The following is a 15384-nucleotide window of genomic DNA, read 5'->3' on the forward strand; positions in this document are numbered from 1 at the left end:
CGTTATAAATTATTCAATTAATTCTCATCCGTTACAGAATATATATATCTTAATTCTCAACTGTTACAGAATATTTATAATTAATATATACTCACCTGATAAATATACATATTAATTCTCGATTGTTACAAAATATTTAAATTCAGTTCTTAGCTGTTATATTTTTTGCTGTTGTAGATTATATGTTCTATGGTAGTTCACTATTTTATTGGAGTTCTTGGAGTTCATATATGTTTTGCAAGTAAAATATAGCTTAAAATTTTGCAAAACATATTATTTTTCAAATAATGTTCTACAAAATCACTATTATATTAAAAATATTGCGGATCTCATACATTTTACGAGTAGAAAGCAAAATATATTATTCTATAGAACATGTTTAGTTTGTAGACATACGTATTTTACTTATAAATGTATGAGATTTGTAATATTTTATTAAAGTAATGATATTTATGAAATATCTTTTGCAAGATAACATTTTTTACAAGATATTTTATTTGTAGAACATCCCGAGAACTCCAATAAAATGGTGGACTCAATGGAACTCTATCCCCATACATATTTTGATAAATTTAATTTAATCAGATTCGACTGTTACAGAATATATATATAATATATTTAAATAATTCTGATTTTGAATTTCTTTTTTAGTTTATTCAATTATATTTATATTAATTAATCAATTAAATAAGCAAATAACAAAAATTTCTCGCCAGATCGCCTCACGTATGCAAGATATTCACACAAATGACCCCGAGTCGAGATGTGGCATGGCAATGTGACTACAGGTGGCAATCGTTTTGTTTCGTATACTTTCGTTTCGTGTAATTTCGTGTTTCGTGTACTCGAAGGTGAAACCCGTATCCGCCCGTTATTAATTTCGTGTACCTAATTTGAAACCCGTATCCGATCCGAATCGTTTCGTATATATTTCGTGTACTTTTCGTGTATATTATATATAAAAATATTAATATATTTTTTCATCAAAAAATGGATTTAATATATATTTTCCTTTATAAATTTATTAAATGTGGATGATATATTTATTTACAATTCTCTATAAATTTGTTAATGTATCTACAATATATATCCACACATACATATAAATATATACTTTTTACTCAATTATATATTTAATATATCATAACATATATATAATAAATATTATCTACAAATATTTCGTGTACTTTCGTGTATTTCGTGTACCCCAGATGAAAACCCATATCCGACACGAAATCTATCATGTAATTTCGTGTTCGTGTATTTTTGTGTTTCGTGTATCAAAAATTGAAACCCATATCCATTTTTTTCGTGTCGTTTCGTTTCGTTTCATGTTAGCGTGTCACGTGTCAAATTCACATATCATGCACATGATATCTAATAAAATCACATATCACATACCGCTCTTTATTATTTAAATGTCACACAAGTCAAATTACTCATTTCAAACTTTTTAATGTTCCTATTTTAATCAATTTCTCCAATAAATTACATTACAAAAAATTATTAGATTCAAATATGATAATTTAAGTTTTCAGTTTTAGAAAAAACCTCTAATTATCAGAATTCAAAAATTACATAAAGAGCATAATATATATAGCCTAATTTTTTTTTATCTTTCTAATATAAAATACGTGTGGTAATAAATGAAAATCATACAGAGAAGCTAAATCTCAGAATAGGGTAGTGTAAATGAACACTTTGAAATTCATAAAACATTTTGATTCTGATTGATGTGAATGCGAACGTTATTACTTATTTATAAGATAATTTTATCCACGGAATGTATTAGGCGCTTGATTTGTTTGACACCAATTTCGATCATGATTCAAATCTAAATTTAGAAAAAATTTAAATAATTAAAATATTTAACATAAATGAAAATTTCCTTTTATATTAATCGAATTAAAATCTCATAATCGAATATAAACAATCATTTTCTTTCAGCTGAAAGAATGATAGAAATGACTTTTCTCCGCTGCCAAACAGGATGGCCTCAGGCTACGCACATAAACTGATAAACATATAAAACCCTGACACTGCAAATTTAACTAAAATAATCGATAAGTGAGCTAATAAATTTTCTTAACTAAAGCTATATATATTACTTAAAGATTTAAAGATATAATATATTATTAAAATAATAATTTCATAAATTACAAACATGTACATTCCGTGTATACCGAGTCAGACCATTTACTGAATTAAAAAATAACTCTGCGTGTTTTGGCCGGTGACGACCGACTTTAAACGAGCAAAGTCAGTCCACCATCATAATTTAGACAAGCATGTATACAACTGCGTCTGCAAGTCTAGGTCTTTTTAGCGCACTATTTAATATTGCATATTACAATTGTGGTAAACATCGGTGCATAAATTCGAATCAATGAGGTATCTTAATTGTCCATCTGTGGAGCATGATCGAATCATCCGGTCCTGGTTTCGATTTTTGATAACTTAACAACTGAAGTTCTCAAGTCAATATCAGGAACATTATTCTCATACATCACAAGACAAACCGCATATTAAGAAAATACTTGAAACACAATTACATAGCAACCAACCTCTCTATGAAAGAAGAAGGAAATAGCGCCAGGGCGAAAACCACAACATATTCAGTATTCATTCAGCTTTCCACGATGAAAAGGGTGGAGTATCCGAGTTCAGATAAGAGGCTGCTCCGGTTGGGTATCTTTCACCCTGGACAGAATTAGCAATGGATTCAAGTTCCGCCATTTCGTGAGTTGTTAATTTTATCTTTAAAGCTCCAATATTTTGGTCAAAATTTTCAATTTTGGTGGTTCCGGGAATAGGACACACATCCGATCCCTGATGATGGACCCAAGCCAGTGCTAGTTGTGATGGAGTACACCCTTTATTTGATGCAATCGCATTAACTCGATCAGATAAGATTTTATTACGCTCTATATTTTCCTTCTGGAACCTTGGTAGAGCCTGCGCAGAAAGAAAGAATTATACAAATTGATCCAAGGAGCCAAGAACTAATATTTAAAACATATTAGTTCAGAATACGGATTATTATAAATAAATATTCTGATTTATGAAGTATGTTAAGCAATTGCAACTTTTGCATTCCTTCACGGGTTTACATAATCTATTTTATACAGCTAGTACTAGCAGTACGAGGTTCAGAATAGTTACTAGCAACCAAACCTTCAAAACAAATCAGATTGTTAAAGTTTCTTTAACGAAAGAGTTTCAGACAGTTAGATTGTAGTTGTTCATGAATTGTTTTAACTTTGCTTGCTGTGTTTTCATGAAGATCCAAGCTACTAAAAGAGAACTCGGCACTCTGCAAATAGTGATCAGTTTCTTCAATAAACTTGATTTTATTTACTTTTTGGCTAATTTAGACAATAAAACTGAATTTTAGATTTTGAAATTAAAATACAAGCTTGATACTTAGTATAATAGAGAAAACAACCTTTCTGTAGTCATCTTTTGCTAAGCTGTCAACCAAATTTGAACCTCCAGACAAGAATCCCCGTCCCAGAGGACTATATGCAACAATCCCAATGCCTAGTTCTCTGAAAAATACAAACCAGTGAACTAAGTTTCTGATTTTTTTTATAGGTAGTTGGAAAATATGATGATTTAAACAGATACCATACCTGCAAGTAGGAATTATATCTTCCTCCACGCCCCTCGACCACAAAGACCACTCCAGCTGCACGGCAGTGATGGGATGAACAGCATGAGCTCTTCTGATTGTAGATGCAGAGGCCTCAGAAAGCCCTACATACTTGATCTTACCTTCTTCAACCAGTTTTTTCAGTTCTCCCATCTTCCAAACAAATGCACATTTTTAAGGCACAATGGGTAAAAGGAGAAATAGGAAGAAACAACATATTATGGTACCATCATCACATAAATCAACATTTCTTTGCACTATCATGGTTAATGGCATCAACTTACAACTGTATAATAAAAACATAGCACTTTGACCTCCCGGACGACTATGCGCCCCAACTGAGTCGATGAAGATAGTAGTCAAATGATTAAATAACAGTTTTTTGATGGACTACTGGCCTAGAGCTCTCACAGATAGTCTTCTAAGTTGGAAATGATTTAATACAAAGTGAAACTGACGAATTCTCGACACAATCAGATCCTTTCGCAAATCCTGCTATCATGAGAGTTGCTATTTAACATTTAACTGGCCACTGTGTGCACACACTTTCACAAATGAAATATCACAGATATGCTCACTGCAGCCATTCCAACAGCACACCAAGAAAGACTCATCTAGGATTTGGGTAAAAGCAGCAAAATCATTCATTTGTCTATTGTTGATTTATGAAAATAACATTTTTTAATTAATCAAATTACCAGTAATGAGGACAGATTAATACAACAGCTATAAAATTTTTAGCAGAAAACTTAAAAACAGGGCAAGTAATTTGGGACACGACAACTATGTATTGACATACCGTAACTTCAATTGGCACTTGAGTGTCAATACGGTGCTGATAGTACAAATCGATAAAATCAATCTCAAGCCTCTTCAAGCTAGCCTCACAACACGCCCGCACGTATTCTGGATCGCCTTGCACTACTCTGATTTCTCCATCCATCCTGATCCCAAACTTGGTAGCCAGCTGAACTTTGTCCCTAACACCGTCCTTTAAAGCCTACATTCACACAATCTCATTCAAATCCTTTACACATTTTGAACTCAAGATTCATTTACATATTGAACGGGTGTCAACCCAAGTCCCACGTCATAAAAATAAAGAAGATTTATCTTGAATATAAACAGTCAACGAACTCTATTAATATGAAGCGTTTTGGAAGTAGCCCCAAAACAAATCCTTGCGGGCTTGCCATAATCATCCCCTTAATCATATCGAGATGATGAAAAAAAGGCACATAAAAAGAAAAACGGACCTTAGAAATGAGGATTTCGTTGGTGTGAGGTCCATAAAAATCTGAAGTGTCGAGAAGAGTGACACCGCTTTGGACAGCATGGTGGATGAGTCGAATCATGTCGGAATCAGGCTTGGTCTGACCGTAGAAGTAGGACATTCCCATGCAGCCAAGACCCTGAGCTGAAACTTCAAGACCTTGTGAACCCAACTTCATTCTGGGGACTGCATCACCCATTGTAAGGCTAGTATAATTTGGAATTATTTATGTGTATCAGAGAGTTGAGCCGAGATTTTCCTTGACAAAAGAGAGAGTCTAGTAGAGATGATTTTAAGCATGAGTCTGGAGATCTATGTTATTTATAGGTGCAGGACCGGAAGCACAGAACCGAATGGAATCCAACCAAAAATCAAAAGTTATGGAATTCATGGACCTAGTAGAGGACTACTATAGTCTGCACTAAGACCAGACCATGACCAAATAGATAATCACTTATGACTTATGACTTATCTATGAAAAACAAAAAAGGGCTGCCGGACGTAAAATCAGGACAAAGACGAGTAGTGTTAGGTAATCAAAATTTATTTTTTAAATAAAATGTGATAGTTAAATAATTTGGTTCGATTTATTGATGTATGTATATACATAAAAAATCTCATATTAACTTAAAAATAATACTCCCTCCGTTCCATTTTAACTGTTTTTGACTTTTTTACACGTATTTTAAAGTGTAAAAAAAATCACATCTATATATAATTATTCTTTATAAAATTTATATCAAATAAAAGTTTAGAATCTAAACTTTTATTTGATATAAGAATTGAATTTTTTAATTAAGCGTAGACATTGTCTTTTTACACCTCAATATACGTGTTAAAAAGTCAAACATCACTTAAAATGGGACAGAGGGAGTATAACTTATATGCATATGATTGTTAGAATATAATAAGATTTTGGTAAGTTCTCTTCCATTTAAAATTTTAGAACAATTGCTCACTTAACTTAATACTATCAAAGTATAGTCTGGTGGAGCCTTTTTGAGATTTTGAGAGAATTGATTATTTAACGGACACAGTTTGGAATCATTTATTAATACTTTACATTTTTTTTTGTGACAGAAATACATTGCATTTTCCAATCAGGACAATAAGTGCAGTTTTTATAGTAACAAATTCAAGCCACCAAACGTCATTGCTTGCGTTTTAATATTTTCCACTCTACTTTCCAAATATGGAAACATTATAATAACTCAGCTTTAAATTTATGTCAGGCCGCCGGGGACAAAATCACAAAATACAGCAAAGTTATAGTAATGTATAGCAAACTTCTTCAATTATAGCGCTCCGATATGTAGAATATGGTGGCCCGTTGGGTAGAAAACTAGATACAACAAACTAATATCAATTGATGCAGCCACTAGTCATGTGGAATCCAGAAACTATTTTAATTCTGATTATATTATTCAGTTTAAAAGCGGAGCAAAGTTTAATTGACCACTTTTTTGAAAATTTGGAACTCATTTCTGCCCGTCTGTTACTCCCGTTAGTAATATTTAATGAGAGCCACATTTTTAAAAGATTAATTGAAATTATTAATCATGATATTAAACAAATATATTAAATAATATAAAATATCTAATTTATTAAGATTATTATATTAATTTTAGAAAGATATGTTATGATTAATGGGATTTAAAAGATCGAATCAACTAAATATCTTGTAAGGTGATTTTTAGAAATATCCTAAAACGTTTTACATACAGGTGATATTAAGGAGAGTAATGTCAGGGACATCAGAATTTGTACCGAAATTCTGTTCTCAAATTACATGGCAGACATATGACGGATTTTAGTTGAGTGGTTTATGCAGAGACGGAATCAGAAAAATAATTTGAAGGGGCGAAAAATTTTTATGTAAAAAATACATTCCGACAATTTAGATTTTATTGATAAGTTTATGAATTTGTATGCACAAAATTCATATTTACATGAGAATTGGGAACATATTTTGGGTTACTTAGTATCTTCCTGTTTAGAACTATGCTACAAGGTTTTACATGCTGGACTGCTGGAGTCTAGATCAGCACTCCTGATTAACATGTGACCCCAATTTCTTGTATTATACCTATTTGGATTAGAAATCATAACTTAGCTAGGAACATAGATTTTATTTCCAGAAGGATTAGGATTTAAGAATGTGAATCTGATTCGGACAGCAAGCTTCTTACACTTGTTGCTGTTTTTTATAAACGAACATGGTGGTTTTGAAAGTCTTGAAAACATACGAAACAACAATGGGAAATTTTGTACTTGATGCTCTAAGAACATCAACTCTGTCAATACAAACATCATTCCATGAAATCAAAGTATCTTTCGGGTCCATCAAATCATTATTAGTACCCTGGACAAGATCAAACAGTAACAATTCCAGCCCTGTCATCTCGAAAACAAAGTTGCGCGAAGATATCAAAGAGTTTGATGAGTCTAAGGTTGGCGTAAAAGGCCTAGTTGACGCAGGAATCACATCGATTCCACGTATCTTCTACCAGCCACCTGAGAATCTAATTGATTCGCGCTCTCTCACGCGAACCTTGGATATCCCTGTCATTGACCTGGCTGCGTCTGACAGGGCTATTGTTGTGAGACAAGTTCAAGAAGCATCGTCTAAGTTTGGATTCTTTCAATTAATCAATCATGGAATTCCTTTGTGTCGTATGGATGATGTGATTTTGTCGATCAAGGCTTTCAATGAGCTTGAAACAGAGCTGAAATCGCAGTATTATAGTCGTGAAGGAAATGAGAAGAGAGTACTTTACTATGGTTCAAGTTTGCATTTAAATGAATTAGAAGGCGCCAGCTGGAACGACACGTTGCTGGTAGCATTGGGACCGGAGCCAGCAGAATCATGTTATGTTCCGGAGGTATGCAGGATGGCGGTGGCTGAGTGGGATGAAGAGATGAAGAAACTAGGGGGTGCTTTATTAGGTTTAATGAGTGAAGGACTCGGGTTGAAGAGGGAAGCACTAGAGGAGAAGTTGTGCATGGATGCTAGAATCATGGCTGGAAATTATTACCCTCATTGTCCACAGCCAGATTTAACTCTGGGCTTAAAATCGCATACTGATCCTTCTATTTTTACTCTGTTGTTGTCTAATCATGTACCTGGCCTCCACGTTAAAGTTGAAGGACATGAGTGGGCTAATCTGGTGGCTCATCCGGGGGCTCTTGTGGTAAACATTGGTGATGTTCTTCAGGTAAAATCAAATATTTCGTATTACATCAGGTCTTGTTTTTATATTTTGCAAAGTTGTGAAACTATGTGTCCCTGATATGAATATTTTTTTTTGCAGATTATTTCAAACGACAAGTACAGAAGTGTTGAACATCGGGTGTTGGCCAACTCATTACAAGAACCACGAATATCAGTTGCAGTTTTTTTCAACCCAGCTAACGATGCAGACACTTATGGACCGTTACCTGAAATTACATCACTGGATGAACCAGCTCGTTATCGCGACTTTGATTTACTAGAGTTGAGACAACAAATGAAAAAGGAAGTGGGTGTCAAAAGTTTGATTAACAACTGCAGGATTGGTCCAAATTTGAAGTGGAGAGATTGGAATCCGCTCAGGCTTCTACAGTCTTATGTAGGTTCTAGTCAGAATTAGATAGATATTCAGTTTCATCAATTTTCAGGACTCGCTGTTCCCTGTAGTTTATCACATTTTGATTCCCGTCACTGGTAATCCGGCTAGGAGGTCTTTTAACCAAGAATTTCATATGTTAATCAGATCTTATCTCTGCGGCTAGTTGTAACTGTTAATTACCAGCTTCAGAATAGTTCTTTTGATTGTTTTGTCATGTGCTTAATTGTGCAAAATTTTAAAAAATGGTTTTGATTGTTTCAATCAGCATGTTATTGAGTCAATCCTACAGAGGTTCTTTTCATTTACATGTAACTGCTCAGTTATCTTAGCCTTTTTTTTCTTTAGGTAAACCAAACCAAGAATGTAATACTTTGTCAAATATTTTTAATACACACGAGTTTATACTAGATGAGCATCTCTAACAAGGGTTGTCAAAATAATTGTCAATATTGTCAAATCATCATATATTAATATTTATTTCACTCATTTTTTATCAACTTGACAACATTCTAATTCAATAATTAGCAAATTTTGAAAGTTGTCTATGTGGTCCTCTCAATTGAATTATAAATGACTCATGAACTAATAGAAGTATTAATAATCTACATTTTCGGCACTTATATATGTATTTTAACTATTTTGGAAAGTTACGAAGTTTTGACGATGGTGATAGGCAGCCTCTTGGCAATCATACAACTTCAATAGATTGCAATGAAGATTGTCCTACCACATAAGATTTAACAACCTCTTAGCAATTTCTATCGGAGATGCTCTAAGATAGATTTGACACCCCTTTGACAAAATCTCTATCGGAGATATCATAAGATGAACAAATTTTTTTAATAATTATATATTTAAAAAAATTATTGAGTATATATATTTATAATTTTTAAGTAAATAATTTATTATAATATCAGTCAGTCGAATACTCAACCCCCACCGCCGCATAGGGTTTGCAAGTTGTAACTGAAGAGAAAATAAAAGCAAGACAAGATCGGTGCTGCTTATTACAAAGAGAATACCCAGTTAAACACACTCTCTCTCGTAACGTTTAAACAGGTTACTTAGCAAATGGCGAACAGCAGTAAAATTCTTCTTGATTTGGAGGCTGAAAAATCTCCCGCAGGTCTTTTTTCTATCTCTTTCCATCCCTGTTAATTTTTATATAACTTATTTGTTTGTGTTTGCTGATACTGTTTCGGGGTTTTACATTATTTGCAGAATCCAAGTTTCTGTTTTGTATGAATCATGATTTCCCGCGGCAGCCTAAGCCTACAAAATATGAATTGCCTCAGAAAAAGCCTATAATTACCTCGGTTCCGAAAAGCCAAGGTAACCATTTTCATTCTTTGTGCTTTATTTGTTTTGTTTTAACACTGTGTGGTAAAAACTCGTTAAATTAATACTCGATTATGTGATAACATCTGTTAATTGATACTCTACTAAAATTTGTAGAAATTGCAGTAGAGGGTACTGTAGGGGTGTAAACAAACCAAACTATTCGTGAGCTACTCGAGCTCGGCTCGTAAAATATTTGAATTTGATTCGGTAATAATCGAGCCGAGCTCGAGCTCGAGCTATTTGGAAGTTTTACCGAGCCGAGCTCGAGCTTCAAATTACTCGGGTCGTAAAGTTCGCGAGCCTTATCGAGCCTCTTTTATTTTTTAATTTTTTTATTATAAATATATTTTTACAAATATTTTTAATATTTTATTTATAATTTATATATTTAATCGAATCGAACTCGAGTCGAACCGAACATATTTCGAGTTTTTGTCAATATTTGGTGACTCGATTCGAGCTTTCGAGCCGAACTCGAGCTTATCGAACTATTTACGAGCCGAGCTTCGAACTTGAAATTAAAGGCTCGGTCGAACTCGAGCTCGAACCCCGAATTTTTCAGTCGAGTTCGAGCCGAGCCTGCCAGTGTTCGACTCGGCTCGGCTCGATTACACCCTTAGAGGGTAGTATGCCTAATTATAGTTACTTAATATCACCTGGAGTATTATTGTGTTTATTGCTGATTCACATTATGATGATTGGTTCCCTATTAAATTAATATGCAATTAAAAAAAGGTTTAAAAGAAATGGTTCAAGGATTGCCTCAGTCATGTCTTGCTTTAAATTATTGATACATTCAGTTTGCTTAAAGGATTGTAACTCATTTGTTTGATGTATAGATGTTTGAGGGATAGGGGAGCAGTGGGAAAAATATTTTGATTGTATATTTTTGTTATGATTGTAGACTGTTGTTTATCACCTAACTGATTGAGCTTTCGTTACCCTTTTGGTGGGCAAGGTTGTGTTATGGTTGGGATGGTGGGAAGGCTGCACATTGGTTGTAGGGTGTGATGTTTCTAGTTTCTAAATTGTAAAAACTACAATACTATGTTTTTGAAGTATTAGAATAGGTGGAGTTAACTAAGCATGAAAATAGTATCTTTTATGGTGAACTGATCTCTGCATACCCATTGGTTGGTAGCAGAGAAAGGCGATGAAATGTGAATTATATGGAGGGTTGTATATAAAATGGTGGAAGACCTTAGCTGGGGCACGGGGCAAATCTTGTCAGTGTTGGTATGTTATATTGTTGCTAGATGTTGGGGAAGAACAAGTGAGTGGTTTTTCAGGGTGATATTAGTCAATGAAATAAGTCTGCAAACACCATTATGTGTAAAGTTATAGTTTCTTAGTGCTTTAGTGTAGCATCCATAATTACTATACTTGATTTCAACACGGTATTATAGTGTGTATTACAGATGCACATATTAAATTTGACTGAAAGTATGATTACTTTATAGAAACTTCAGGTTATGACATTTTTCTTGCTTAAGTATCTAGATATTAAAAATGACTTTGACGTCTAAGTTAATGTAGGAATATACTTATAAACTATTGTTCTGCATACTTTAACCCCGTTTTAACAGTTCTGGGAAAATTGAAGGATTTCTTACCAGTTATGTCAGATGCAAATAAAAAACTGCAGCTCGCTGCCATGGTACGCTATTGACTGTAGATGTAATCAGATTGTTTGTCCAATTACTTTCTTTCCCCACCTTAAATTATCAGGACCAATATGTTAAATGTAGGACAATGCGAAGGTATTTGATATTGAATCACTTGAAGACAATGATTCTGCACACATTGAAATGGTATATTTCTCTTACACCTAATGATGATTCTAGCAACCAATTTCTGTACTTAATTTTGGGGGTAACCTAATAGGATCTGATGCTGGGGGTAGCTGACCTCCATACCCCTGAAGCTATTGCTGCTGCCGAGTCTGCTATCAATGGTATTCAGCCAGTTTTACCATTTGCAACTACTAGTAATAGTGATGAAGACACTGATGAATACGATGACAGTGAGAGTGACAGTGAGAGCACTTATGATGATGAGGATGGGGGAGAAAATAAGCGTGACTCTGACAAACATGATCAGGGCAATGATGGTATTGAACTAGCATGCTCTCTTGCAAACACAAAAAGAGCCAAATCCGTCTGCAAGGAATCATCTGAAGATTTGGGAAATGCAAAATCAAGCAAGCGACCAAAGATTGTCGAGCTTTCATGAAACCTTTCCGGACATAAAAAAAAATGAGGTCTGAACTCTGAAGATGTATCTTCCAGAATCATGGAATAGGATGGAGCTAGAAGAACTATTACCCCAAGTTCACTGATATCAAGCACGGATGAAACCAGCCTGTTGGGAAGCTTGTTGGAGGACTGTAACATGTTGAGTGTAAAATATATCTGATGGGTTATACATTTTGTTGCTACAAATTTGTGGTGTTGAATTCACAGTTCAATTTGATTATTGTACCATGTGATAAGTTTTTTTCTCAGTTTATCAATTGAATTTACTCATGATGAGGATGGTATTTTGGAAAAGCTTTATTTCCTGATCGGAATGTGGTGGCGTGGTGCAGTCAATTTGGGTGGTGTGGCACCCTGCACCACCCCTGCTTACCGCAGTAACTTCTGAAGCCATTTAATCTAATTATGTTATGATAATCGATCAACATTAATCACTTCATCTAAATACTAGCAGAAAACTGTTAATAAAACCGAAGAATGACCCATAAGTATTAATAGTATGTACAGCTGAAAGGTAAATTTCTTGCTGCTGTTGGTTGTAAGTGGTCGAAAGAAAAAATTGACAACATGAAATTAAATTTAAGCGTGTACAATTGTGTACAGCTGAAAGTGAAAACAGATGGTCTCACCATTCCTGTGACAATATATTTAAATGTGATTTGTATATATAACAGTTCACGGTGACCTTCCGCCCTTTTCATGACTATCTTGATCGAGATGAATGAAATCATTTCAAACTACTTTCACTGGCATTGTTGTCCAGTGAGCGGGTATCGGAACTTGTGTGCGTCAGTATTTAAATTAAGGATCTTTCTACTTTTAATTTAGACGAAAGAGAAATTTGTTGTGTACACAGACACATATCAGAAAATCCGTTAAATTAAAACGCTTGTTAGTGTAGGAAGTGTTTCTGTTTCATACGTGGATGAATATTATATGAAGGTGGAGATTAGAGTAGTGTTCTGGCTTTGACATACGTGTCTTCGGGAATCAGGTCTCTACTCAATTCCCAGTAAAACAGTGGTTACTGTCTCAAATTCTGCAGACTGAATCACTCTGCTTTTCACCCTTGTATCTTCTTTAATTCCATTGTGCAACTCAAGAAGTTTTAGTGCCATAAATTATGAGATTTCTTAGAAATACTCGTTTCCTTCAAGGAAATGAATGTCTGTCAGACCTATACTTTTACTACCACAATTTGCATCGCCGTGACTGATTAACTAATAAGAGGTCGAGATTTAAGTGTCGGGAAATTACACTAGCAAGTGAATTTTCCAGCAGAGCAGTGCTACAGGGACAAAATTGGATACAAAATTTTGTACAAAATGACACAGCACGTTCCAAACAAAACTTAACACATGTCATTTTGTGAAAGATTTTGTACATAATTTTATGCCCGAAGCACCAAATTGATTATATCTGTTCTGTTGTTCTTACTGCATTAATGTAAAAACTAGTGACTCCAATACTAGGTAAAGTTAAAATGATACCTTGGCATCTAATAAAGCAGGCTCCTTTATATCAAAAGGTTGACATTTTGTATAATCAATGGACGACTAAACAAATTAAAGAAAAATATATTTAAAAAAATTAAGGAGAGATATAGACATGCTTAGCTAATGAGCCATGGCAACCGGAGCTGCATAATTGATAGACCTCTGGTTGGGCATTGCAAGCATAAAAGTGTGATCCAAGAAATCATTCAACGCGACCACATGTTCCAGTACGAACCTAAGCTCATCAGCACACGAAAACGCCATGTTTCCAGCTCTCCTCACTGCATACACATAAAATGTTAAGCACCCTTTCCTGAATTTGAATCTTGCCATCTCACAACCGGTTAGACCCCGGATGATCTTTCGGTTTACTTCTCCCAGCGGTATTTCCTGTGGCCATATCCTGTCAACTGCATTCTTCAAATTCTCAGACTCGAACACAAAAATAAGTACCTTGGATTTTTTGGTGCCTAGGCCTAGTGTAAGAGTGTGCCATGCATGGTGTGCTAAGATAGTAAAATTTGTTGGTAAAAATGCAGAGGTGGACCGGAAACTTGTTGATGTTCTTGAATTCCCTGCTGGGCTTTTTTCGTCTAGGGAGAGGAGGTGCAGAAGCTGCAATGGCCGCGCTTGGCGGATAGTGAATGATTTTACAATAAATTGGCCTCCAAAACGGAGGCCTTTAACATCAGAAGAGGGCTTGAATGAGAAATCTGAGGCATTGGTGGCAATCTTGGTGGTATGATCCTGATTTGGATGCTGATATTTTTGCTTCTTGGCCTTCTTTTTTTCTTTTTCTCCCATGAATTTGGTATTTGTCTTGAGAAATAGTGTGAGTGGTTAGAGGTGCACTGGTTATATTTTTGTAGGGTGGGGTTGAATTATAGCCTTTTAGGGAGTATGATATGATAACAAACCAATTTTTGAGAGGTGGCTAGTGGGTTTCATGATGTTTGTGTTTATGTTTCCAGCTTTGGGCTTTAAATTTTAGGTGAAAGTTGAACCGTGAAACTAATCATACAATGACTAGAAATTGTTTTTTAAAACATTTATATAATTCATATGTTGTACAGTAGGTTGGAGGGTTGAAGTTATTACAAGTCCCTACATATTTATGACATATATCTCAAGATGTTGGCAGTTCATTCACTGCAATTTATGATTCTCTTCAAAAGTTTTGATTTCTAAAAACAAAAAGAGAAAAAAAAAACAATTTTTCTTATCTGCAAAACCGCATAATTATTAGTACATAGTAAATGTATAATGTAGTACAGTAGAACATTTTATAAGAGAACTCAGCTCTTGTCCTATCTTAAGCAAATGAAGTGTCTATCTACCATCTCAATCAAATGGAAATTAGGAATTTAAGAGGTTTTATGCATGATATATAAACAAGTCTTCCCAATAAAGTTGTTTCCTACCAAAGGAAACCCCACTGCCTTTAATCATTTCATGGAAAATTTTATACACTGTTGGGTAGACCAGGCTGTGATTGTCCCACAAATGGTCCCATATATATTCTTGCAGATTATATGTCCTTGGATATTTACATATATAATATCTTCTTATTGATCAAAATGAAAGACATCTCCTACCAAACTTAGGTAGGACACTAATTAGATTGTATCCATTTAACAATAATGTGTCTGATTAATGCCTCCTAATTCAAACCGGTAAGAGTTAAATGATATTGATTTGAATATGTATCTTTCAACATATTGTCAATTACAGGTTGCACATGAAGGTGGTAATATGATTT

At 34.3% G+C, this 15384-nt stretch overlaps 4 protein-coding genes across 4 annotated transcripts; 2 read left to right on the plus strand and 2 right to left on the minus strand.

The window, feature by feature from the left end:
• Positions 1 to 2414: 2414 nt before the first annotated feature.
• Positions 2415 to 5252, minus strand: LOC108197551 (probable aldo-keto reductase 2). Its single transcript, XM_017365196.2, has 5 exons — positions 4909 to 5252; positions 4452 to 4652; positions 3633 to 3805; positions 3446 to 3548; positions 2415 to 2955 (listed from the first exon to the last, which is right to left on the minus strand). The coding sequence occupies exons 1-5, from the start codon at positions 5122 to 5124 to the stop codon at positions 2623 to 2625; spliced, it is 1026 nt and encodes a 341-aa protein (XP_017220685.2). The 5' UTR covers positions 5125 to 5252; the 3' UTR covers positions 2415 to 2622.
• A 1818-nt stretch (positions 5253 to 7070) lies between these two features.
• LOC108198370 (1-aminocyclopropane-1-carboxylate oxidase homolog 4) lies at positions 7071 to 8632 on the plus strand. The gene is made up of 2 exons (XM_017366124.2): positions 7071 to 8140; positions 8237 to 8632. Exons 1-2 carry the CDS (start codon positions 7142 to 7144, stop codon positions 8552 to 8554), a joined length of 1317 nt encoding a protein of 438 aa, XP_017221613.1. The 5' UTR covers positions 7071 to 7141; the 3' UTR covers positions 8555 to 8632.
• An 828-nt stretch (positions 8633 to 9460) lies between these two features.
• Positions 9461 to 12377, plus strand: LOC108197609 (uncharacterized). The gene is made up of 5 exons (XM_017365271.2): positions 9461 to 9659; positions 9755 to 9865; positions 11461 to 11531; positions 11623 to 11685; positions 11759 to 12377. The coding sequence occupies exons 1-5, from the start codon at positions 9605 to 9607 to the stop codon at positions 12104 to 12106; spliced, it is 648 nt and encodes a 215-aa protein (XP_017220760.1). The 5' UTR covers positions 9461 to 9604; the 3' UTR covers positions 12107 to 12377.
• Positions 12378 to 13626: 1249 nt separating this feature from the next.
• Positions 13627 to 14567, minus strand: LOC108198874 (uncharacterized). Its single transcript, XM_017366648.2, has one exon. The coding sequence runs from the start codon at positions 14427 to 14429 to the stop codon at positions 13746 to 13748; it is 684 nt and encodes a 227-aa protein (XP_017222137.1). The 5' UTR covers positions 14430 to 14567; the 3' UTR covers positions 13627 to 13745.
• Between the last annotated feature and the right edge of the window lie 817 nt (positions 14568 to 15384).

This window comes from Daucus carota, chromosome 8, assembly GCF_001625215.2.
Source record: "Daucus carota subsp. sativus chromosome 8, DH1 v3.0, whole genome shotgun sequence".
Classification (NCBI taxonomy): Eukaryota; Viridiplantae; Streptophyta; class Magnoliopsida; order Apiales; family Apiaceae; genus Daucus; species Daucus carota.

Coding starts and splice junctions, on each gene's coding strand:
- LOC108197551 (XM_017365196.2), bottom strand. CDS start 5,124: ATGGGTGATGCAGTCCCCAGAATGAAGTTGGGTTCACAAGGTCTTGAA. Junction 4,653..4,908: donor ACGAAATCCTCATTTCTAAG/GTCCGTTTTTCT, acceptor GTGTGAATGTAG/GCTTTAAAGGACGGTGTTAG. Junction 3,549..3,632: donor GATATAATTCCTACTTGCAG/GTATGGTATCTG, acceptor TGTATTTTTCAG/AGAACTAGGCATTGGGATTG.
- LOC108198370 (XM_017366124.2), top strand. CDS start 7,142: ATGGTGGTTTTGAAAGTCTTGAAAACATACGAAACAACAATGGGAAAT. Junction 8,141..8,236: donor ACATTGGTGATGTTCTTCAG/GTAAAATCAAAT, acceptor TTTTTTTTGCAG/ATTATTTCAAACGACAAGTA.
- LOC108198874 (XM_017366648.2), bottom strand. CDS start 14,429: ATGGGAGAAAAAGAAAAAAAGAAGGCCAAGAAGCAAAAATATCAGCAT.
- LOC108197609 (XM_017365271.2), top strand. CDS start 9,605: ATGGCGAACAGCAGTAAAATTCTTCTTGATTTGGAGGCTGAAAAATCT. Junction 9,866..11,460: donor CTCGGTTCCGAAAAGCCAAG/GTAACCATTTTC, acceptor CCGTTTTAACAG/TTCTGGGAAAATTGAAGGAT. Junction 11,686..11,758: donor ATTCTGCACACATTGAAATG/GTATATTTCTCT, acceptor GTAACCTAATAG/GATCTGATGCTGGGGGTAGC.